Source organism: Nyctereutes procyonoides, unplaced genomic scaffold, assembly GCF_905146905.1.
Source record: "Nyctereutes procyonoides isolate TBG_1078 unplaced genomic scaffold, NYPRO_anot_genome, whole genome shotgun sequence".
Classification (NCBI taxonomy): Eukaryota; Metazoa; Chordata; class Mammalia; order Carnivora; family Canidae; genus Nyctereutes; species Nyctereutes procyonoides.
In genome coordinates, this window is record NW_026575140.1 from 28,027,402 (window position 1) to 28,051,810 (window position 24,409).

Below are 24,409 nucleotides of genomic sequence, written 5' to 3' on the forward strand. Positions count from 1 at the left end.
AGGTACAATTTCACTGATCATTATACCCATTGTGATAGACTCTAAGACAGCCCCAATGATTTTGACTTCTATTATTCATACTCTTGTGTAATCTCCATCTCTTTTTCATGAACATATTGATGACGTGCTTCTAATCAATACTATACATTAAAGGTGATGGGATGTCACATCTGTGATTAGGTTACAAGAGATTGTGTCTACTGTTTTGCTAGCAAACTCTCTTTATTGTATTTTTGTCTTATATACTTTGATGAATCAAGCCGCCATGTTGGAGAGGTCCATATGGCAAGGAACTGAAGGTGGCCTCTGGCTAAAAGCCAGGTAGGAACTAAAGCCCTCAGCCCAACTATTACCAGCTATCTCAGGCATCTGATATACTATTACACAGACAGCCTGTGGCTACAGGGGCTATCTTTGTCCCCTCAGAGGATCTCCAATATACCAAATATACAGAATCGACCACCTAGGAAACTCTTTAAGAATTACAACTGCCCATGTCCCACCCCAGACTACGCATTAGAACCCTACTAGCTACAGTGATTCTGATGCACCACCAAGGATAATTCTGTCATCTCATATATTATGAGGCCAAGAAACTCACAAACATCAAGGCTGAAGACTTCAAACTGCCAGTGCCTTGTAAGCCACCCACAGTCAGCCCTGGGGGGACATGAAGGCTACCCAATCCAAAAATAGAAGACACTGAGCTCTCTCTGAATCACAGGAAAAAACCTTAAAGATCATTCTGGCTAGCTTCTTTTCTCCTACCTCAGCCATTCCACTTCACAGGTAAAGAAACCAACACCTCAAGGGATTAAGTGACATGCCCAGTATCACTCAGTCCAGGGCCCAGTTACCCATCCAGAACTTTCCCCAGAACGAGACCCCTCCTAAAATCCCTTAGAACAGAATCCAAAATCTTTCCACCATCTGAGCCCCCACCTAACCTGGCTCCAGGCCACACCAGCCATATCTCATACAATCCTATCCTGTCACTGCTCTCCAGGCACACTGGTCCCATCCCATCAGCAGGAAAACAAGGTCTTTCCCACTGAGACTCACGCTGTCCTGTTTGCTGAGAATGCCCCATGCCAGCTCTTCATCCTTTGCATTACAGGTAGAATGTTCCTGCCTCATCCAGGCCCCCTGGGACCACCAAAGCCCAGTGCCTGTCCATTGTTCTCTGCTTGGGTGCATGCCTGGTTTGTCACCCTTAGTACTTTGCTCAGGGGTCCTGAGGTACTTGCTGCTCACCTCTGTCCTGTCTATCCCCACTCCATTCAGTGGAGAGCCTCAAGAGAGTGGACAATGGTTATGCTTTGTGGGTCACTGTACATCCAATGCCTAGCAAAGTGACTAGCATGCAGTGGGCTCATAATAATGTTTCTTGAATGAATAGATAGATGAGAGAAGTAAAGAAATAACTAATCAACAACTAAAGGGTGACAGAAATCACTTTGTCTTTAATCCACCTAGTGCTATGGGGGCAAAGAGTTCTAAGCTCTTCCCTTCAGGGCCTTCCCTTCAAGACCCTGGGGTCTTGGGGTCTCAGGCTATGCCGTCCCATCCAGAAGACCTCCTGGCATTTGAACACACTGATATCAAACGTCCAGATACCCTGGCACATGGCAGAGCACAGGTCTCCCCACAAACAGAATCATGTCCACCATTCCTTGCTCTAAGAAGCATGCCCCTGCTCTGCAGACCTGCCTCGGGGCAGCCCTTCTCTCTTGCCATTCAAATGGCTCTGCATACATGATGAAGGAGAATTTAGGATTCACCAGTTTCCACTCTGAAATAACCTGGGAGCTGGGCTCCTCCATCCACAGGCAAAGACTTTAATATTCAAGCTAGAAGCATCAGCCCAGCACTATCAAGGGATAAGAGCTCAATTTTCTCATATCATGTTGTTCTCCTATGGGCCCCTCAAATCTCCAACCACACTATCAAACAGGACCTGCCCTTCCCACGGCATCGCATCTTAAGTTTCTGATTATGAGTCAGATACTAACGCAGGGCCAGTGGAAGAATTAGAATCAGAGTCTAAATTATGGGCACGCTTAAAAGTAATCCAGGTCTGCAGCTTCCTGGTGAGTGTGCTACAGTCCCAGTGCTGTTCAGTAAGTACAGCACAAGCCACATTTTAAATTTCCTAGCAGCAAGGGTAAAGAAGTAAAAAGAAACAGGTGAGACTAATTTTAATGATATATTTTATTTAGCCAATATATTTAAAATCTTTTAACACGTAATCAATATAAATATTAACGGGTTATTTAACAGAGCTTTTTTTTTTCATAGTAAGTCTATGAAATGCAGTGTGTATTTTATGCTTCCAGCACATCGCAATTCAGGGTAGGCACAATGCAGGTGCTCAATAATGACACGTGGCTCATGGCCACGGATTCTGACAGCACAGGAAGGTTTCCTCCGTTCATCAGGAGGAGGCGCCATGGCACCTACCTAAGCTGCCTTAATAACTTACTTTTGGAAGACAAAAGGAAGGAAAACCTGCATCCTGGCCCCCACAGCCCCTTCCTCACCCTGCCCTCATTGGCACTGATGTCAGGCAGCAGGCAAAGCCGGCAGGGGAAGCCACCATGGCTGCTAAGAGCTCTAGGTGCTTGGATTCCCTCACTTGTATTTATTTGGCTTTTGATAAACAAAAGTCAGACTTAACGCATTCCATTCATCATGAGGAAAGGGCAGTAATCCTAAGGGTATCTGTCAAACAGATGCTCTTTCTGTAAATAAATAAAAAGGTGACTGCAGGAAAGGAAAGTTACACTGAAGCGAAATCTGAGGGTTTTTTTTTTTTCCATTTTAGATCCATAAGCCAAAATATTGCTAAGGCTTTTTATAAACAAAGATAATGAGTTGTATAATTTATGTAAATTAACTAATGCTGCTGCATTTTCTAGAAGTAACATAAACTGCATTATTTATTTGACGCGCCTTTTGGAGTAAAAAATAATTGTAATTGGATATTATACCTAACAGGTTTCTCCTGTTGTTTTCTTATTAGTATTTGTGGTTTGGAACGTAAAACACAGGACCTCTGAGTGCACTACAGGTGTGGCTTCCCTTCTGCATATAGGAAAATGAGGATAATCTTTTGAAAAGACCAGAGTCGGACCCCTGACCACTACTTCTGCACTGAAAGGAAACCGCATGTGCTGGGTACCATGGGCTTGGCTTGGTCAGCAGGTGTTGGTTATTTTTAGCTAGTGAGGGGTACTAGTTAGTTGAACAGCAGCCCCGTGGATTCCTCCCTTGAAGATGTTTTCCCATCTTCACTCTTCAAAGTGTGTGTCAAAGTAGCTTCACTCTACTCAAAGCAGCATCAGCATCTCCTGGGAACTTGCTCTGGATGCAGCACCTCAGGCCCCCCACCCCTGGGGCCCCCAGACGAAATGAATCAGAACCCCAGGGAGCTGGCATGCACAGTAAAGTTTGAGAAACACTTTCCTACATCCTTTTGGTGAAGACCTGGTCCCTTCCCAGACCCCTCCTGCAGGACACAGAGCCGGGTCCCAGCCGGGCGTCAACCCATGTTACCCCTCACATCTAGCATCTATTCAAATGAGCGATACACTATCACACTCTGCAATTCTTAATATTATCATATTAAGAGCATTAAAAATGCAAGAAAGGATAATTAAGCAAAATAAATTAAACAAGGATCTTGAAATATACAGCCTTGGAAATACTTTTGTTGCCTGAACGTTTGCAAACATCTGTTAGCTGCTATCATGCTTGCTATCCTTTTCTGATATTCAAAGCACAAAGTATGGTCAAATACCAAATGTAAATAGCTCTGATTCGTAACCTTGTTTGTGCAGCAAAAGATGGCCCTAAGGCAGAGGAAGGAACTCTATTGAAAGTCCATTGATCTCTGGGAGGAGCATCGTGTTTGGAACAGAGGTCTACCTCTGGAGGAGCCAACCTCATTCATTCAATACCAGGGGTGAGGAAAAACAAAACAAAAGTGTCTCAGACCGAAAAGGAACGCAGGGTAATTTACTGAATTTATTTCATCTCATCTCCCTTAATCATGTAAAAACAAAACCCAAAAATGTTCTACATTCTGGTTTGTGTCCAACACAATGTGCAAACTAATTGAGTGTAAAAAGCGTTGCTTTGCATTATATCAGTTAAAGTAAGTGTAACAATTGCTCTTCGTACCCTCGAGCTCTGTTTCATTTCCGTTTTTGTTATAATTCAGTCCATTCACAATATGTCATTGCAAACACTATTTGCAAAAGATAGTATAAAAAACAGATTCTTTATTTCTTAGTGCATTTATTTTCATTTCCCCTCTCAAGCTCTCCACATTTATACCGTGCTTCCATCTGGAGGGCTTAAAAAAGTTATAGACGAAGTTACTATACATAATGAGGCGCACACTCATCTGGTATTTAGCCCGAGAATTTTATTGCCAGGTGTTGTGAAAGGAAAAAAAAATACGGGCAAAATACTGTGCTGCATCTCGTTTCCAAACATTTCATATCATGTCTGAAAGTGTTCATTAATTTGGGAGGGAAGCTGCTTCCATGAGGCTTATTTCACTGCCTCCCAGGAAAAGGCAAAGGAGGGGGGCTCCGCCCACAGGAGGCCACTGCACCCCAGTCCGGGCAGGTGTCCCAGTGCCCACGATGCACGCCTCCACTAGGGTCCTGGACCAGCCCGCCCTCGGGCACCCCAGACTCTGAAGACCAGCTCTCCACTCCAGCAAATATAAAACTGAATCCCTCCAATGTTCAGCCCTAGTGGGACAGAATCTGACCACACAAACAAGAAAATGGGAATGTGCCCAACCCCACTTCCTGTTTCAGAGGCTCTGATTATTGGGCATAAAGGGAAGATGAATCCCATGAAAGCAGAACAACCACACACAACCCCTCTGTACCAACCAGGGAGCTACTCTGTGCACACCCTTAGATGGGGACTATAGTGTAGATTCTTTCAACTATTTCACAGCAATTAGAGAATTAAAGGTCAGTAGCAGCAATCCTCTTGGACTGATTAGTCCTGTGGAGAGCCAAGCAGGTTCCGTTTGTAAGAAAGTACTGCAAACCTCAGTGTGTATTCTTTGGGGAAACTGAACTTACCAAGGCATTATACTGACAATTAGGTCTAATTTCACTTATAAAAGCACACAGCAAAGTGAGGGGTTCAAGTACAATATCAGTGTCAGGATGTTACACCATGGAAGGATTGAGCATGTGATAGGGTTGCTCTGTGCATGGATGAGTAAAAAACCTGGGGGGAGAGATAAGGAGTCTTGGGGTTGGGGAACTTGGGTGACTCAGTGGTTGAGTGGTTGGCTCAGGTCATGATCCTGGGGTACTGGGATGGAGTCTCGCATTGGGCTCCCCTCAGGGAGCCAGCTTCTCCCTCTGCCTATGTCTCTGCCTCTCTCTCTGTGTCTCTCATGAATAAATAAATAAAATATTTTTTTAAAAAGGAGACTTGGGGTCCCCCAGCTAGTTTCCCACAGTCTCCTACAGTAACAATTACCACATTTAACCTTCTGTCCAATGTTTTGGAAAGAGGAACAAGACAGGGAATATTCTGAAACTCAAGCTATCAGACAACCCTGATACCTTCAAACTGTCACCATGAGGTGTGCAGACTTGTCATTCTGACTAGACATCCCCAGGAGTTCTGCATGCCCTCTGTCCTGAGGCCACACCTGCTAAGCCTCCCTAGTTCTTTGTCACCTGAGAATGGGCACAGCTCCAGGGTGTGCCCATCCACTGTCCTCGATACAGATGCAGCCCACCAGACTGGCTTTGCTACCCACTGGCTTCTGCAAGAATGAGTTCAGGACAACATCCTATATCCTATATGAGCTGACCACACTTCCATCAGGGTTCTGAGAACTCCCAGTCACTCCTTGTTTCCTCCTAGACTTAAACAAATCCTTTAGGACATTTCAAGCAAAAGGAACACTATCCTGGTTTCTGCCAGCATCTCAGGTGCTGAAATGCAGAGCCCTCAGCAGAGCTGTTTAAGAGCATTAAAAATTAGATACAGGGGGATAAAGACATGGAGATTGAAGGACTCTGAAGGCTAGTATAAGAGTGGGTCAGCCATGAGCACAGGATGTAGGGAGCCAAAGGGAGGGAAGAACCACAGCCACTTGCTCGGAATTTATGTTTCCATAAGTGAAACATTAGGATTCTCGTATGGAGAAGAAATTATTGATACACGTGTTCCCTTAAGGAAGGCTTCTCAAGAGGCCTATTCCAGATTTAATAATAATCCATATTCTTCCCCTGAAATGGCAAACAGTCTTTGATTTCCTTATCACTGCCGCAGATACATGAATCATTAAGCTGCAAACCAGCAGAGGTTCAGTTTATCACACGCCACCTAGAATATTTAATAAAATAAATTCTAAATAATCAATTCGTGAAGAGTCAACATCTCTTACACTTTTGTAATAAATGTCTACCTCCTGCATCCATCATAAAACTGTATGTAAACTGTGGCAGCAAAGATGAAAGAGAAAGTCCCCAGTTTTCTTGTGCTGTCATGTAAATACTTAAACACGGACAAATAACATCTGTACCCTCCCTATGGCCTCTATTCTAGGGGGGGACACTGTCACATCAACCATGGCTAGGCTACCTTCAAAGCACTTCAGGTCTAAAAATGCAGGTGGTTCAGCCTTTCCCTTTTCCATGAGAGCCTGATCCTTTGACCCACCTAGTCACAGCAACGTCACACACCTTTGGCTCAGCTGTCCCTGGACAGGAGCTCAGAGTGCATCATAGAGACTTCCCCCTCCTGCTCTGCAGCGCCATGGAACAGGCTTGTGGGAGAAACAGGACACTTCCCAACTGCCCTTGCAAGGGACACCACCTAGCTTCTTCAGACTGAGGACAAAGAAGCCTATGTCACATGGACATAATACCACTACAAGGAAAGAGAAAGAAGACATCCTACCCCCACCAGGACAAACATGATGAATAACACTGTCTGATGCCACAGTGTGCCATGAGCAAAAGTGTCAATTCCTTACAGAATTATTAGCCAAGCCTGAATATTGTCAGGCTGTAGACATGAGTCTAAAAACATACCAAAAAATAAAAAATAAAAATAAAAACAGGCCAGTGCTCCAATATAAGAGGCAAGTCCCTAATCACCCCCCACCAATCTCTCACTGGTTTCCAAAGCACCCTGCTCCTTCCAGAACCTGCTGCCATAATCTAGAACAGGGGTCAACAAGCTACATCCAAATCTGGCCCTTGGCCTCACTTTGTAAATAAAGTTTTATTGGAACATGGTCACACTCATTCCTTAACTATTGACTATGGTTGCTTTCATACCACATCAGTGGCCTGACAATATTCAGGCTTGGCTAATAATTCTGTAAGGAATTAACACTTTTTCTCATGGCACACTGTGGCATCAGACAGTGTTATTCATCATGTTTGTCCTAGTGGGGGTAGGATGTCTTCTTTCTCTTTCCTTGTAGTGGTATTATGTCCATGTGGCATAGGTTTCTTTGTCCTCAGTCTGAAGAAGCTAGGTGGTGTCCCTTGCAAGGGCAGTTGGGAAGTGTCCTGTTTCTCCCACAAGCCTGTTCTATGGCGCTGCAGAGAAGGAGGGGGAAGTCTCTATGATGCACTCTGAGACCATCTGGCTGGCAAAACTGAAACTATTTACTGCCTCACCCTTCATAGAAGAAATCCATCATTTCATCCATTTACTCAAAAAAAATGTTTATTGGGCATCAAATGTGTAGCAAGTAGCATGCCAAATGCCAGGCTAGAACAGAGGACAGAAACTGTAGCTAAACAATGCAGGAACAGGGCTAGCTGACCTGGGGAAGAGGATCGAGGAGCCAGTAGTGCAGTGCCAGCTGTTGTGTTTTGCTGTCAGAAACCCACTAGTCACCTCTCCTTCATGGCCAAGGGCAGAATAAGGAATGCTGGGCTCAAACTGCATGATCAGAGATTTCAGCTAAATGTTTTTTAAAGGTGCTGAGAGTCAAGTAATGAATTACCAGACCAACTTGTAAAATTTTCATTTGGACATTTATTTAACCTAAGATTAAAACCAAACCAAACCAAACCAAAAAAAAAAAAAAAAAACATATTCCTAAGGCTGAGTCACCAAGGGAAGATCCCAGCAGCAAGAGAATGGCTGTGCCAATCCTTTCCAAATGAATGTGCTAATGAATCATGGAGGGAGATACTAAAAGGCAGATTCTGATTCAGTAGATCCAGGGTGGGGTCCAAGACTCTGCCCTTCCAGGGAGCTCCCAGGTGAGGCTGGCAGTGCTGACCAATGGGCCACACCGTAAGTAGCAAGTGACAATGTGACTGTATACGTTCCTGTGTGGCCCCTCAGGTATGGCATGAGTGAGATATGAGTGCTTTGCAGCAGGAGGTAAAGGCATAACCCAAAGAGCATAAAGCATTATAATGTATTGGAATTAAGACATGCAAAAAGGAAATGCAAGGTCACTTCATCTGTCTCAGAGGAAAACAAGAACTGGAAAGGTGGTCTGTCACGCAATCGCCAGCTTTCCACCTATGGTGCCAGCCCCCCATCCAGGAAGGCCCAGCAGAGAGTGGTTTAGCATCTTGTTGGGGAACAAGCACACAGAAGGAACAAGGAGACCAGAACCAGCCACCATCAATGCAGCCTCTACTGGAGCAGCTGGGTGACTAGCTGTTCCCTTCTTTTTGAATGCCTTCCTCTGCCACTCCTCCTGGGTACACAGAAGCCCTCCACCACACCTCTATCTTCCCCATGATTTTGGCTGGTCTGGGGGAAACAGACAGACACAGAAACCTGGGCCTGATTAGTTTGCAAAGCGTCTGCCTTCCCTGGGTCGGTGACTAACCCAAGTCAGCTACAGGGGTCAGCTGCAATCTCTCCTAGGGTGGGCTGGAGATTCGTGCCCTCTGAGCATGGACAGGACTGCAAGGAGATAAGCCACAGCCATGGATGACAGGAGTAAATTTCTCCAGCAATGTCAGGGCATTGAAAGATGTGGAGAAGATCAATAATTTACTATTCGGTCAAGTGAAGGCCAGAGGTATTCTTTACCCAACACAAGCAGCTGTATCTGGTCATTTACCCAGGTGGGTGGAATATATATCACATTCTTAAAAGGCATCCCCAGCTTCTGGATGAGGCCGTAAATTATGCTTACAAAATCAAGGTTATATGTCCTGAGTAACATCTAACTTTGTGCCTGCTGTACATTGGGGCCCAAATGGAAAGGCCCTTGGGTGAATTTTGACAGTGGTGTTCAAGAGCTTCCATTGTAATTGAATATGCTAAAATTTCCATTCATGTCCTTGTGGGCTAATCTGCAATCATGTTAAGGGACTGTTATGATAATAATTAAATACAAGTTCAGCATACCAAGTTGGTGTCTTGCTGTTCTACCTTCGACAGGGAGTTTCTAGCTCAATAAGGCTCAAATCAAGTTTAAAAAAGGAAATTGCAAAATATTTTACAAACTGCGATCTACAGGAGAGATGAGGAAGGCAGAAACTGTAAACACATCTCCTTCAAAATCTTCCTGGCACCTCTTCACCAACAAGCTCTCCAAATGTCACTGGCAAGAGGCCTGCTTCCTCTAACGGCATGACCTGGGCCTCCAGCAGTCCTTGCAGCCCCCAGACTCTCTGTTTAGAGAGACTAATAGGGTCCCCAGGCTTGGCAGCCCTTGGGTTTACAAGCAAACTGCCAAGAGTGCCTTCTCTCCTTAGCAGTGGCCAGTGTCCTTCCTGGTTTTTATGGTTCCTACATCGATTATGTGTCTGGAGATAAACCAACTCACTTCCTCAAGTCCTCAATGAGAGCAATACCCAAGCAGCCAAATCTCTGTCTGCAAAAACTCAAAGGAAACTGCCCTGTGGTCAGAGGGTGCTGGATAAAATACAAGACACCCAGCCCAATGTGCATTTCAGATAAGCAACAAATAATACTGTAATGTAAATATGTCGTACCTGTGCTGAAAATTATTTATTGCTTATCTAAAATCTAAATTTCACCAGGCATCATGTATGTGTGTGTGCATGCGTACACGTGCACACACTAAATCTGGCAACCCTGCACAGAGAGAGTGAGCATATAGACCTCCACGCCAAAGTGAGCATGTCCTGGAAGCTCGAGAACTATTGCTTCAGGACAGACAGAACTGACTATTCATAGTGGGATATATAAACACAACTTGCTGTTCCTCAGTTAAGGTTGACATGGAAATATGACAACCTCCTATAGGACCCAGGTGAAATCAGAGCTAAAGAGTGCTTGCCTTGCTGCCTCTGGTGGCCCAAGGAAGCTGGGTTCCTGGGCTGAAAGAATGGCTGGGCAGTGGTGGGGGGTGGGGACTCTTTCTCCTTTGACTGGTTGGGGTTATAAAGAAGGGAGGCCCACTTGTACTAGAAGACCTTCCTTATCCCCTATCTCACTTGAGACCCATGCTTAGGTGCATGGTGCTGCATTTCAAACCCCTGCACTTACAGACCTCCCTGGTGTAAGCACACATCTTCAGGGTATCAAGGTGCCTTGAAAGCCAAGGTGGTCTGGTGATGAGGAAACTGGGAATTTGCGTTCAGAGAGACCTGGGGTAGTATCTCAACTCTGCTACTGACCAGCTGGGTATTCTTAGATACATTTCTTAATCTCCTGGAAATTAATCCCATTTTCCACAAGGATGAGGAAAACAGCATTGCCTACTCGATGAGAATGTTGCCAAGTCATTGTATAAAATGGTGCGCATAAAGTGATAGGGGCAGGAACAGGTATGTAGGAAGTGTTCGATAAATGCTATCATTGTCACTACTGTTTTAACTGCCTTTGGCCAGGGAAGACAGAGCCTTAAGAAAAAGAAGCAAAACTGCCATCTGGGCCAGGCCTCCATGAGCTCAGCAGAATGTGTACCGAGCCTATTGCTGTTTCAAAGCGTAGCTAGTTTAATGTTATTTATTAGTTGAAATTTAATTATATGAGCTGGGTAGGGACACGTCACCAGGGATGCTAAGTAATTAGAAATTAAAGAAAGACTATGGATTCGAGTTCCTACATTGATTCTACCAAAACACATCCAGGTAACAGGAAATTAGGTTTTAACGTGTTAACGCACCAGCGGAACACTACACAAAAGCTCAGATGATTAAAAGCCAGCAGAGAGCTCTGGGAGACCCTCCGAGGCACCGCTGAGCAGGCTGGTTCGCTTCCCTGGAGGCATCATGAGACAAGAACACCCCAGCTAGCTGCCCTGGACAGCAGAGAGGAGGAAGGGGGACTAGAAATCAAAAACCTCAGTCAAGTCCCCATGGGCATAAACATAGCTGATTCACAGGACTGAATGGCAGGGCTGGGGATAGGGCTCAGATAATGGGTGCCTATGAGAGCAGCTGGTCACTCAGCAGATGCCACTGCTCAGAGCAAGGGCCCATGGGTGACCAGACCCTGTCCTCAGAGAAGGGAAACAAGCTCCTTCTAACACTCCAAAACCTCGATGGTGGCAGTTACCACATCTCATTAAAATGACCCATATTGTGTTTCTGTAAGTTTTTTGAGCATGATGCTGCACCTCATCTGCCTCTCTCTATTCTTCCCTTAACAGGCCCTCTAGCGCCTAGATACCAGATACAGACCTTCTTGTATTCAGAAAATACTATGTACTTAATATAATATGTTTATTGAACTGGACAGGCTAGTGTCAAGTCAGAGAGAACACTTCCTAAAGAAAGGTATGGATGGAGGGCCATGGAAATGAAAGAGAGGGAATGATTACTGCTGGCTGGAGAATGCCAAGGGAGATGCCCCTGGAAGCTTCAGAAGTCTCAATGTGGACACAAGAGAACACAGGTTAGGAGCAAGGAGCACCTCGAGGTAGAGACCGGCAGGAGTGTGGCAAGTCCAGAGGGGAAAAAAGGGAGACAAAATACACAGACCAAAGGCACACTAGCACCTACAAAAACCGAGAAGTATTTATTCCAATCAAAAACACATGGTGGCAACATGCAGACTCACTTGTCCCTCTGTGAGTTTGAGCTGCTCAGCCACCTTACCTCCTCTTAATCTATTCATAGCTGTTTTCCAAACTTGATTTGGGCACCATACATGTGTGTGGCTGGCTATTTTAAATATATCCCATCAGCTGCAAGCAAGATACCTATTTATCTTATGGCTGCAAGCAGAGCTGGAATGATCTGGCGTCGCCACGAGGCAGACAGTTATTTCATGCCCTGTTAATTCCTAATGCGGTAACTACAATATCATTCCTACTTTTGAAAGAGGTGCTTTTTTTTCTTTTTAATATGTGGCCTAAGTGTCCAAATAAAGAACATCACTTCTAATGAGGCTGAGTCCAAAAACATAACCTTGTTACCACTGCTGCTGTGCTCACAACAGGCTTCGGGCTCTCCGGCAGTTAGTCAAGAAGTCAAAGCAACTCTTCATTGTTTGAGGCAGTACAAACAGGTCAGCAAAACTAAACTTTCTCTTCACTGCTGAAAATTCCAATCAGAGGTGATGCCTGGCATTTCTGCCAGGCAGATGGTCCAGGCCGGGGGTTCCTGTCCACCACAGCATGGGCTCAGTGGGGAAGGATGTTCTTTGTCCACACTGCCTACAATTGAGCCAACAGCCTCTGTGCAGTGACCACCCACTGGCTCCAAAGGCAGGATGTCTGTGGCAAGGCGTGCCTTATGATCAGAGCAGAGAAGGCCTCATCCCCGGGAGGTGAACATCTGGTCTGCTTGGGGCCGGGGGAGATTCTGACATGGTGCAATTCTGGCGACCTGTTGCTTTAAGTCACATTAGCTATTTTTCAACAGAGTCTGTCACTGCCCACTGCTGTGTCTTACCCCTACCTGTTACTTTCTAGCTTCCACCAGTGCCTCTTTCCCTGTATTTATGTCACTTCTTTATGTCCCAGTCTGCTTTAGGTAGGCTTCCTACGTGTTCCACACAAGGACTTGCAATTTCTCCAACACACGCCCCATGACCTGGCATTGGGAGTTGCATGCTTGATTTTTCTGTCCCCCTCATGACATCAAAACAATGTATCACTGCATCTTCAGGATCTATCACAAGGTGCTGGATGGAAAGCATTTGACAGATGGCTGATGGATGGAAGGTATGTGCCTGACTCAATCTAAAAACACTACAAATCCCTCCAGGATGCCCAGGAGCAACTGGTGTCAGGGCAGGTGCTTTCATCATACAACCAGGCAAATCTTGGCTCAAGTCCCAGCTCCATGCTGATTTTTGGAGGATATGTGGTGGGAGAAAGCCTGTCTGAGGCTCAAACTTTTCATCTGTGAAATGGGTATAATAATAGGTACTTTACATGGATGTTTCTATGACGGTTGAATGAGATGGTAGACCTGGTGTATATATATAGGAGATTTGTAAGCCAGTGGCCATTGCTGTACTAAATGTGTGGCTTCTATCTGTTGTGGAAACCTGGCAGCTAAAGGGTCCGGAGGTAGACAGCCAAGTGGTAGCCTAGGTTCTAAGATACCTGGCTCTCTCAGGAGGGTGGTGTGAAGATGGCTTCTGGGGGCCAGAGAACAGCTTCATAAACTTTAAAAGTATGTGAGCTCTCCTGGCTTGGCCCAACGACTTCACCCAGCTCACCTAACCCAGGATGTGGCAATCTGGGAGACACGGGGATGGTTTAGATGTGCCCCTCTGCTCTCAGGGAGTCTCCTATCCCCAGACCTCTTACCCCATCAAGGCTCCAGATAAGCAGGCATGAATCTACATGGGGAGCAGGGCCAACCTCAGGCCTGCTGAGATTTCATCTCATGAAAAGTTGACATCACAACCACCTTCTCTTTCCTCCCTGCCAACCTTTGTCGTCCCTGGAAACCTTATCGAGCTAGCTTCTCCGTGGCTTACAGACAAGACAACTAATCGTGGACTTAACAGCTAGTCAGCTTCAAAAGCGGCTGCCCCCATCCTGTGCCTGGCTGAGAAAATCAATGTGCTTTTGAGCTGCTGTGTGTTCCTAGGGCCCCAGCCTTGGAGAACAAAAGGAGCTGGACTGCCGAGCAGTTCCATGAACAGGCTGGAAGTTTTCCTGGCCTAAGGGAAGGCTTATAGCAAGTAATATGTTAAACGGTAGATCCAAATATCTTTATCATGCCCTTGAACTGAGGAAACCAGCTCAGGTGGTAGAAAAATCACAGCTCCAAGGTCCCGTGCAGGACTATCTGCCACCCTCCACAGTAGGGGCAGAGGCTGGCACCATGCCCAGAGGAGGGAGCAATAGAGGTAGTGAGGAACCGCCCGATTGAATCCACTGAAGGATGAATCGGGGTTCACATGGGGAAGCCTCCTCCTGTGAGACACAAAACTCCATGTATGTCTGCATGGCAATTTCCCAGGTGGAAAGGACCACCTGTCCACTGTCCCCGCATGACCTCTGGGCTTCCCGGCCACTGGTCCCAATCAGAGCAAATGCAGGAAAAACACAGTGAGACATAGGGCTGCCCTTGTCAAAGATGTCTTTCTTTGGGCCTGTTTTAAATTACAACCCATGGCAGACAATCTACTACAAAGGACTTCCACTAACATGATGTGCTCACCCCCACAAATAATTAAGAAAAATCCGGTTCAAATTGAACAGGGTACCATCTATCATCCATCAGTGTCCAAGAGGATACAGAAGAGATGGTAATTCTCAGTGCTGTTGGGCATATAATTAGCTCAACCATTTGGCAGAGTCTAGTAAAAGGAAAGATACTCAGAGCTCACACTTAGCAATCCTGGGAGGTCTGCGTTGCACAGGTGTACAAGCAGACGTGTATAAGCATGTTTCCTGAAACACTGTAATGTTGAAAAACTGGACAGAATCTAAAAGTCCACTGACTAGGAGGTGACTGAAATGCTTCCACGGTGGAATACTACAGAGCAGTTAAAAGGGATGAGGGGATAGGAATACCAACAGAGATGTAGCTCAGACCATAGTGCGAAGTGGAAAGGGGAGCCCTGAAATACTATGTATGTCACACACACAGTCCCACCCAACTTCCAGAGTTTAGCTTGGAGCCCATCTAACCAGGCAGCTTCTCTGAGCATCCCAGCCCACTCTGGACTCTCTGGACACTTGTCCTAGAAGCTCAGGTTTCCAGATTTCTCAGCACTGTCATTTGACTCTCAGGCATGGGCACAGCTGCCTCTTCAACTTGATCACAAGTCTCTGAGGCAGAACACATGGCTTCTGTTTTCCCTGTGGATACTACAGGGCCCCACAGAGAGTAGGACCACAGTCAATGCTCATCGACCATGCCCTGAGCTCAGAGGAAGAGGCCACCCATGCCACGGGCCCGCCAGAGGGGGCTTCACTCTCTGAGAACTGGAAAGCATGCCCCTTGTGTTGCCAACTAAGGGTCTATAAGCCCATCTCCCACTCCCCACTGAGACTTAGGCATAGCAAGTAGAAGGATGTGGAAGGGAAGACCCCCCCCCACTGTCTGGCCCATTCCCTTCCCCTATGTTCCGAGGGTCCCAACCGCCCCCATACAGGTGTCTGCATGGGAGACTGTAAGCATGATTCGCAAATAACTCCAGACACAAATATGACCTAAAAAATAACCGAAAATCATTCTGATTCCATCTAGTGACAATTCAAATTGATAACACAGGGGAAGAAAATGAACACTGTGACTTTTTTTGGCCCTGGGCTTCCGAGCTGCTGCTGAGGGAGACTTCCACCCCGCTGTTCCGGACAATTAGAAGTTCCTGATTTACATATCACTGAAGACGGAACCCTGCCAGAGATCTAAGGGTATGGGGCCTGCAGTGCAGCTTTGGTGTGAGCTCCTGCAGATCCTGGAAGTCCCAGCAAGAGTCCCGCATGGGTCCTGCCCACACTGCTCAGTTCCCACGCTCCAAGGCCCCCACAGCCACGGCTGATGTGCTGGCATAATCACCAGTCACTGTCCTAGAGCTAGGTCCAGGGCATCATGTTCAGAGCAATCTGCATTTTAATGTCTCACCAGTCGACTAAACCATGCTGTGCAAACACAGAACCTGAGAGAATGTAGGAAAGTGGAATTTCTCGTGTTGCGGCTTCTCTTTGTTCATCATCATAAAGCATTGTTATTGGGTGTTTTAAAAAAAACACAAAAACATAAAACAAAAGTTATCTCTCTCTGTGGAGTAATATAATAAAAGCCACTGGATGCTATTTTTAACAGCCATAAAAGCACATGATTAATATAGGAAAAGTCATAATGACAAAGTGCATCACAAAGAATGTCAGCCTGGAGTGTGAGCTGTTGAAGTCAAGTGGGCTTACGGTCCAAGTGATCAATCCTGGCAGGCTGGAGGACCCAACACACCAAAGGCCTCCCAGGATCCCTCTCTTTCACTAGTGTGAAATACCAGGTGAATCACAGGCCAGCATCCCTGCTCTGGCCCCACACAGCATCATATTCACAGGGAAGATCCTTTACAAGAACCAGCAAGCAATGCAGTGAAGTGGGTGCTCACTAACCAGCAGGCCATGAATGCACCGCGGTTCACATCCTCTCCCTCTACATGATGGCACATGACTCGAGGTCTCAAAACAATGAAAGGACCCCCGGAGAATGACTCCATGACTACCCAAGGGTGAGAGCCTGTGGTGTCAGAATGATGGCAAAGAAATCATCCTGCACCCTATCTTCCCCCAGAACCCAAACTGAAGTTTGCACAGATCCCAAGATGTGTCCTGCAGCACCTACCTCCACCCTAGCCACAAGAATCCTGCACACCTTGTGATCCCATCTAATTATCATTAGCACTTTCAAGCTTCCTGAGGTCACAACACCCAGAGAGACATTGATGTGGCCATTGGTAGAGGGAGTAAAGCCAAGATCTGGTTGGAAATCACCAGCTCCCAAAGGACCCACTCAACAAAGGCAGGTCCAGGCCACATTGAGAGGGAGATACCTTAGGCAGCCTCCTCCTCCCTTGCATCTGCAGGCTCTTCCATGATACATACAACACAGGATTCTGCAGGAAACTTACAAATCCCAGTCTACACACCACGGACTCCTGAGAAACAGGAGTACTTTATCTAAGTCTGGTTTCATGGAAAACTTGAATGGAGACTGTTGGGTAAGAAAGCAAGAAAAAAACAAACAGCAAACAGGGTCTTGGCAAACAAAAGTACTTTTGACTGGCAGTCACTAGAGGTGACTGGCAGCAAATTATTCCAAAGTGATTCCATGTCATTGCAGCCCAGAAACAACATTTGTGGAACAAGAGAGCCTTTCTGCTCTTTACCTCCACTCCCTGGACTTTCAGCTTCATGTGGTCCTCTCTGGTCGTCTTCCCATCTTTCCTCTTTTTCCAGCAATACCCATCCTTCCTGTATTTCACTTTCTTCCTGTTGTAGAGTATCATTGAGCCATTCTGTGGTCTGGAAACAACAAATGGTTAAGTTACCAAGAGAACCAAGAGGAAGAAAAATTTATGAAGAAAGATATCATAGACCAGTAAAAGTCTCTACAGAAAAGCAATATTCCACATTTGCTGGGACATAATTTTTCACCTTTTATTGCAGCTCCCTGGATTAACCATGTTTTATGGCCAGCCAAAATTTGCTTGTGGATTTGGTACCTAATGAATTAAATGTGTCAATGATAGGCTTAAAAAACATCCCCTTAGTAATATCCACCATCTAATCAAGATATACGATGTGGGGGCCTGAGCTCTGCACTAAAATGTAGAAAAAACAGCAAGAGAAAGCAAAAAGAGCCGGGGGTGTTGTGGCAGCCTGCAATATCTTATCTCTTGTAGAAAGATTTTCTACACATCTTTTAATCCATCACCCAGCATTAGGAAATAAATAAGTTTAACGCAGACGCTAGATGACTATGTTAAAAACAGACCAATGGAAAGACTAGTCGTCCAGGCCAAACGCTCTTGATTCATTGCCCGCGTTTAGATCACTGCAAGATTCAGAGGAACATCTACGGCCCTTCTCAAGCAAGCTAAGTACATGATTGTTTCACATTTGGGCTTCGGCTGTCGGAAGGCTCGGCACTGCCAAGTAAATTTGTCTAGTTGGTCCATGACCACCATAACCTTAGGAAAACAGTTTGCTGCCCACTTGCTAAATGCCAAGAGTGGCTGGTTGCTCCAGTGCCATTCAAAGAGCCTTGAATTTTCTGAAAAGAAGTCATGCGCCAACCTCAGAGAGCAGAGGATGTTCACGCGTGCCTCCGCAACTGCAGTGGGCGCATACTTTGGTTTGGAAACACCAAAAACAGAAAGAACAAAACTGCTCTGGCAGCATGTCTACAGTACATCACTTCCAGAAGAAAGCTGCAGCAGAGGTGGGCACACTCAGCCCTCAAGGAAGCCTGAGACCCCCCTGAAGTGTCCTGCTCACTCCCCATGGCCAGCTCTGCATCCCCCTGAGACTGAAATCCCAGCACAGAGGAAGGGTCACAAATGAGTCTGTGGGCCCAGGAGACCAGCACGGGCACGTCTCAGTCCCAGTCGTGGTACCAGGGCTCCTTACACAAACAAGGCAAAGGAGGTGGTTTCTTCTAGTGCCAGTGGACTTCCCTATCTCTGCTACAGCAGAGATGAAAGGGCAGGCCAGCAGGGCTTCCCCATGACCCCGGGGACAAGATCCTCCACCCCGGGCTCCTCTTCCTCTGAACAAGGGGGCATTTCACAGGCAGGCACCCAACACAGGCTAGTGACGTCTTACTACTCCACTGTCTGAAGTAGGGGGGAAAGGCACACCGGGGTGACAGTGGCTAATTGTTGTTCCCACCCAGCCAGACTGTGTCCTTCAACAGCAAGCTGATGACCGAACAGCAATTCCATTGGAAATTATAGACTTTCAACAGCAACTCCCAACACTTCATTGTTTGCCAATCATGGTGCAATTGGTTTGTGTCAGTATTGGTTTCCTCCTAAAGTCTGGCCGACTGAAACAATTGGGAAATGGCTTCATGCGCTTGTCACAACGCTGTCACCTGACCATCTTGTACTCACAAGTCTCCACTGAAAACCTTACAGTATTTTCCCATTTCTAAATAGCAAGTAGGCTCAAATGTGTGGCCAGCTGTGCCTGCCTATTTCCATGTCACTCCTGCTCTAGGCTCGTACCATTGGAAGAGCCCAAAGTCCAACTCCTATGCTTAGGGCCAGGGCCCCAGGAGTAAGCAAGGGAATACATGCTTTTTTTTTTTTTTTTTTTTTTTTAATTCATGAGAGACACACAGAGAGAAGCAGAGACTTAGGCAGAGAGAGAAGCAGGTTCCCTGCAGGGAGTCCAAAGCAGTACTCGATCCCAGGACCCCAGGATCATGACCTGAGCTGAAGGCAGACACTCAAACACTGAGCCACCTAGTCACCCCACAAAGGAATACATTGATCATATAGACAGGTTCTGCATTTGTCTTGCCCCCCTCAGCACAGGAATGAAGACATCCACAAGAGTGTTGCAGGGACCCCCTTGGTCCCAGGAAACTCATCTGCGGCAACATCAATCCAGTCCAGCTTCTGGTGAGTGAAGAGGCTACATAAAGATTTGCACTATCCTCCCTTTCTAAACATGGCCAGTAAACCCCAGCAGTGTATTCAGGCCAACTGTCTTCAGATCATGACTGGTATGACTCAGAGAGAGTGAACTTCCCAAAATACTGTCAGGTCCACAGTCCGTTGTAGTCCACAACTACACCCACATAAGGAAACCCATCTTCCTCCAGTGACCTGCCCGTTGCATCCTGAGAACGTGAGAACAGCCTCATCACCTGACACTTTGAGATGGACACAATCCCACAGGGAACCGAAGTGTCCACCTTAAATGGCCTTAATAAATGGAATCATCTCTTTAACTTGCAATAATGACAACCTAATAGTGTTTAATCCAGCACTCTGATTTTATTAGAACTTGCCTCTGCTGTGTGATGGGGAAAGTCCCTGCCTCTGTCGTTCTCAGGTCCTAAGAATGGCAAAGAGAAAATCAGACTACGGAGGGGCCCCACAGCTTGAAGAAAACAAGGCTGAACAGCGGTCCCAGAATATAATCAAGACCAAGTTGGAGCTAATGGGAAGGGATCCAGGAAAGGAGGAAGGGGTGAGGGGGATGGCTAGGGCCCAAAGGAAAGGGCCAGGCAAGAAAAGGCTTGAGTACATCTCATCACAGCATGAAAGGCAGCACCCACCTGAGAAAAGCAGGGAAATGGTAATGGAGTTGAGAACAGAGAGTCAAGCAGGAGGCACAGGAGTCCTGCCACTTATTGATCCCAAGCCCCAGCGAGGGCCTGACATGGGAGAAGCAGGATACATGTGTGTCTATGCCCCTGTCTACCTCCAAATGTATGTCTACACCAGCATCTACAACTATATATGCCTGCTCCTCTACATACCTCTAGTTCCATCTGCATCCACCTGTGTGTCTCGATGTTGACACCTGCACCTACATCACATCGAATTCCATAGCTACATCTTTGTCCAGTTTTTGCAGCCTCACATCAACTCTGTGAGGTAAGATTATCATTCCCAACATATAGATGAGGAAACCAAACCTTTGAGGCCAGAAAGCATCTGAACAGGATTCACTCAGAGTCAGTGTGACTCCAGAGCCTCCCCCAAGTCTACTGGCTTAACATAGACTGTGGGGCCAGTCTCAGTTTGCTCTACTGGTTGGGTGATTTTTAAGGCCCTGAAAGCATTGGGCAACTTGGGGGTGAAGTCCTGACTCCCTCACCCCACAAATGGGATAACTCTGAAGCAATCCTAGGTCTCTTCATCCCATGTGTAGGACAACTCTGGATGCTCTATCTATATGGTCTTCCAGAGCCTAAGTTCCAATTGCCCAAGTGGAGACCTGCTGGACAAGAGCCCTATATTTGTATCCTTCTCCCTCCTCTCTCACATTCATGCCTCCTGCTGGTGTTTCCCGGGACTGCCTCTCAAATAAAGGGCTTGTATGCAAGTCCTCATCTCAGGGTTTCCTGGGGTAAGCCCTGATTAAGCTGACAATTTTAGAGAGCCTCAGGGAAACAATCCAAGACCTCCACTGCAGCAGAGAGAGGAACATGTAGGGAAATACCATGGACAACAGGGAGCTTCATTCTAATGAGGGAGGCTTCAAGCCAAATAACCTTTTAATCTGAGAAACTAATGGCTGGCAAAACCAATAACACTCATGCAATCTGGTAAAAGATCATGAGATCAATGGAAAAACTACTGCAAATTATAAAAGTAAACAAGAAGGTATAAAATTAAGATACATATTCAATAGTTTGTGTATGTGATGTGCACACCCTCGCACACAAATAGAAGGAATGACAGAGGACTCCACCGGATATATGCTATATGACTTTCGTAATACAGTAAATGCTATAGAGAAAAAGAAAGTTAAATACTTAGGCATATATTTAATAAGAAATTCCCAAAACCTGAGGGGAAAAACTATAAAAATCTACAGGACAAAGCAGGTTCAATAAACACAAAAACATAACATGTTCTTGATTAAGAAGAGTGAAGATTATAAAAATGTCAATCTTCCCCAAATAATTTATAAATAAAAGATAAAGACAAAAAAAAAGATACTGACAATCCCATTAGGATTTTTTGCTGTATCTAAAGAATTTTTTGAAAAATTTATTGGGAAGGAAAAAACCACCAGTGATAGAAAAACTTCAATAAAGAGGCCCGAGGTATAGAAACTAGTCTTAACAGTTATTAACATGTCCCATAAAGTCTCTGTATTTTCAAAAGTATGGAATTAACATATAAATACATAGAAAGACCAAGAGAATGGGATAGGAGATCCAGAAATATCCCCACTTACATATGCAAATTTAGCATGCCCTAAAAGAGACATCAAAAGTCAATGGGAGAAGGGGACTGACTTTCTAATGAGTGATAATGGCATCTGGAAAAAGATAAAATTGGATCTACCCCTCATAGTGTACAGCAGCATGAATTCCAAATGGACCAGAGATTTTTTTTTAATTTTTAATTTTTTATTTATTTATGATAGTCACACAGAGAGAGAGAGAGAGAGAGAGAGAGAGAGAGAGAGAGAGGCAGAGACACAGGCAGAGGGAGAAGCAGGCTCCATGCACTGGGAGCCCGATGTGGGATTCGATCCCGGGTCTCCAGGATCGCGCCCTGGGCCAAAGGCAGGCGCCAAACTGCTGCGCCACCCAGGGATCCCTGGACCAGAGATTTAAACGTGGTATATAAAATCACACTACTAGAGGAGAAAATATAGGTGAATTTCTCTATAACCTCCAAGTGGAGAAAACTTCCTAATTAAGCATGATTAAAAACCCAGCAACAAGAGGTGAAAGATAGGTACATCAGAGAACATAAACATAAAACTGCCAGACTGTGTTCCAAAGTGGCAGTGCCATTTAACTTTCTGACTAGAAATGAATGAGGATTCCAATGTCTCCACATCTTTCCCAGCATTTGGCATTGTCTCGTCACTTGGATTACAGCCATCCTCTTGGGTGTGTGGCAGTGTTTTCATTTGCATCTCCCTAATGATTAATGATGTTGAGCATCTTTCCATGTCCTCATTAGACATTCATCTAAGTTCTTTGGTGAAATGTCTATTTGAATCTTTTGCCCATTTTTAATTGAGCTGTGTTCTTCTTTATGTGTTGTAAGAGCTACTTCAATAAAACCTAGATAGAAGTCCTTTATCGATATTGGATTTGCAAATGTTTCATCCCAGTCCATGACTTTTCCTTTTCCTTATGGGTTTCTTTTAATTATTTATTTTTTAAAGATTTTATTTAGGGACACCTGGGTGGCTCAGCGGTTGAGCATCTGCCTTCGGCTAAAGGCGTGATCCTGGAGACCCGGGATCGAGTCCCACATCGGGTTCCCCGCATGGAGTCTGCTTCTCTCTCTGCCTGTGTCTCTGCTTCTCTCTCTGTGTCTTTCATGAATAAATAAATAAAATTTTTTTTTTAAAAAAAGACTTTATTGGGATCTCTGGGTGGCGCAGTGGTTTGGCGCCTGCCTTTGGCCCAGGGCGCGATCCTGGAGACCCGGGATCGAATCCCACATCGGGCTCCCGGTGCATGGAGCGTGCTTCTCCCTCTGCCTGTGTCTCTGCCTCTCTCTCTCTCTCTGACTATCATAAAAAAATAAAAAAAAATAAAAAAAGACTTTATTTACTTGACAGAGCATAAGCAGGGGGAGTAGTAGAGGGAGAGGGAGAGGGAGAAGCAGTCTCTCTCTTCCTCAAGCAGGGGACGCGATGTGGAGCTTGATCCCAGGACCACAGGATCATGACCCTAGCCAAAGGCAGACACTTAACTGACTGAGCCTCCCAGGTGCCCCTATGGGTTTCTTTTAAAGAGCAAGTTTTTGGCTTTGGTAAAGTTCCAATTTATCAATATTTTTCTTTTATGAATCATGCTTTCAGTATCATATCTAGGATTTTTTTTTCCTAACCTGAGATCACAAAAATCTTCTCTTGTGTTTTCTTCTGAGCTTCATAGTTTTAGCTTTTACATTTAAGTCTATGATGCATTTTGAATTAATTTTTGTGTATGGTGTGAGGTAAGAGACTACGTTGATTTTTGGCACATGGATATCCAATTCCCAGCACCATTTGTTTTTGGTTTTGTTTCTGCTTAAAAAAAAAAAAAAGCTATCCTTTCCCCCATTGAACTGCACTTGCATGTTTGATAAAAATAAATTGACCATAAACATAAGACTTTATTTCTGGACTTCATACTTTGCTCTGTTTTCCATCCTTATTCCAATACTATACTGTCTTGATTGCTACAGCTCTGTAGTAAGTTCTGAAGTCAGATACTATATGTCCTCAAACTTTGCTCTTATTTTTCAAAATTATTTTGGCTATCCTAGGTCCTTTGTACTCCTATAGAAACCATTAAGGTTAGTTTGACAATTTCTGCAACAACAACAACAACAACAAAAATGCCTGCTGGGATTTTGATAGAGGTTGCAGTGAATCTAAAAATCTATTTGGAAAGAACTGCCATCTTAACAATATTGAATCTTCCAATCATTTCTAATCACAGAACATGGAGTGCCTCTCCATTTATATAAATCTTTCATTTCTCTAAGTAAGACTTTGGAGTACAGGTTTTATGCTTTATAAATTAAATTTATCTAGTACTATATCCTTTTTGATTCTACTATGAATGGAATTATTTTTCTTTTTTTCTTTTTTAAATAAAATACTTGAATACTTCACAAATTTGGGCATGATCCTTGTGCAGGGGCCATCCTGATCTTCTCTGTATTGCTCCAATTTTAGTATATGTGTTGCTGAAGTAAACATTGTCATTATTTAAATTTCCTTTTTGTATTGCTTTTCCATGTTTCCACTTATAAATAGATATACAATTTAATTTTTGTATGTTGATCTTGTATTCTATGACTTTGCTAAACTTATTAGTTCTAGCAAAAT

General features: G+C 45.0%; 1 protein-coding gene and 1 non-coding gene across 2 annotated transcripts in view; both read right to left on the reverse strand.

Annotated features, from left to right (window-relative positions):
- CAMTA1 (calmodulin binding transcription activator 1) overlaps positions 1–24,409 on the reverse strand; it is a 1,317,854-nt gene that overhangs the window by 409,568 nt on the left and 883,877 nt on the right. Inside the window, exon 7 of the mRNA XM_055306507.1 lies at positions 17,263–17,398. Coding sequence (XP_055162482.1) covers positions 17,263–17,398 — 136 coding nt within the window. The remainder of the gene's footprint in view (positions 1–17,262; positions 17,399–24,409) is intronic.
- Positions 24,174–24,280, reverse strand: LOC129498029 (U6 spliceosomal RNA). Its single transcript, XR_008662063.1, has one exon. It is a non-coding gene; the product is annotated as a U6 spliceosomal RNA (small nuclear RNA).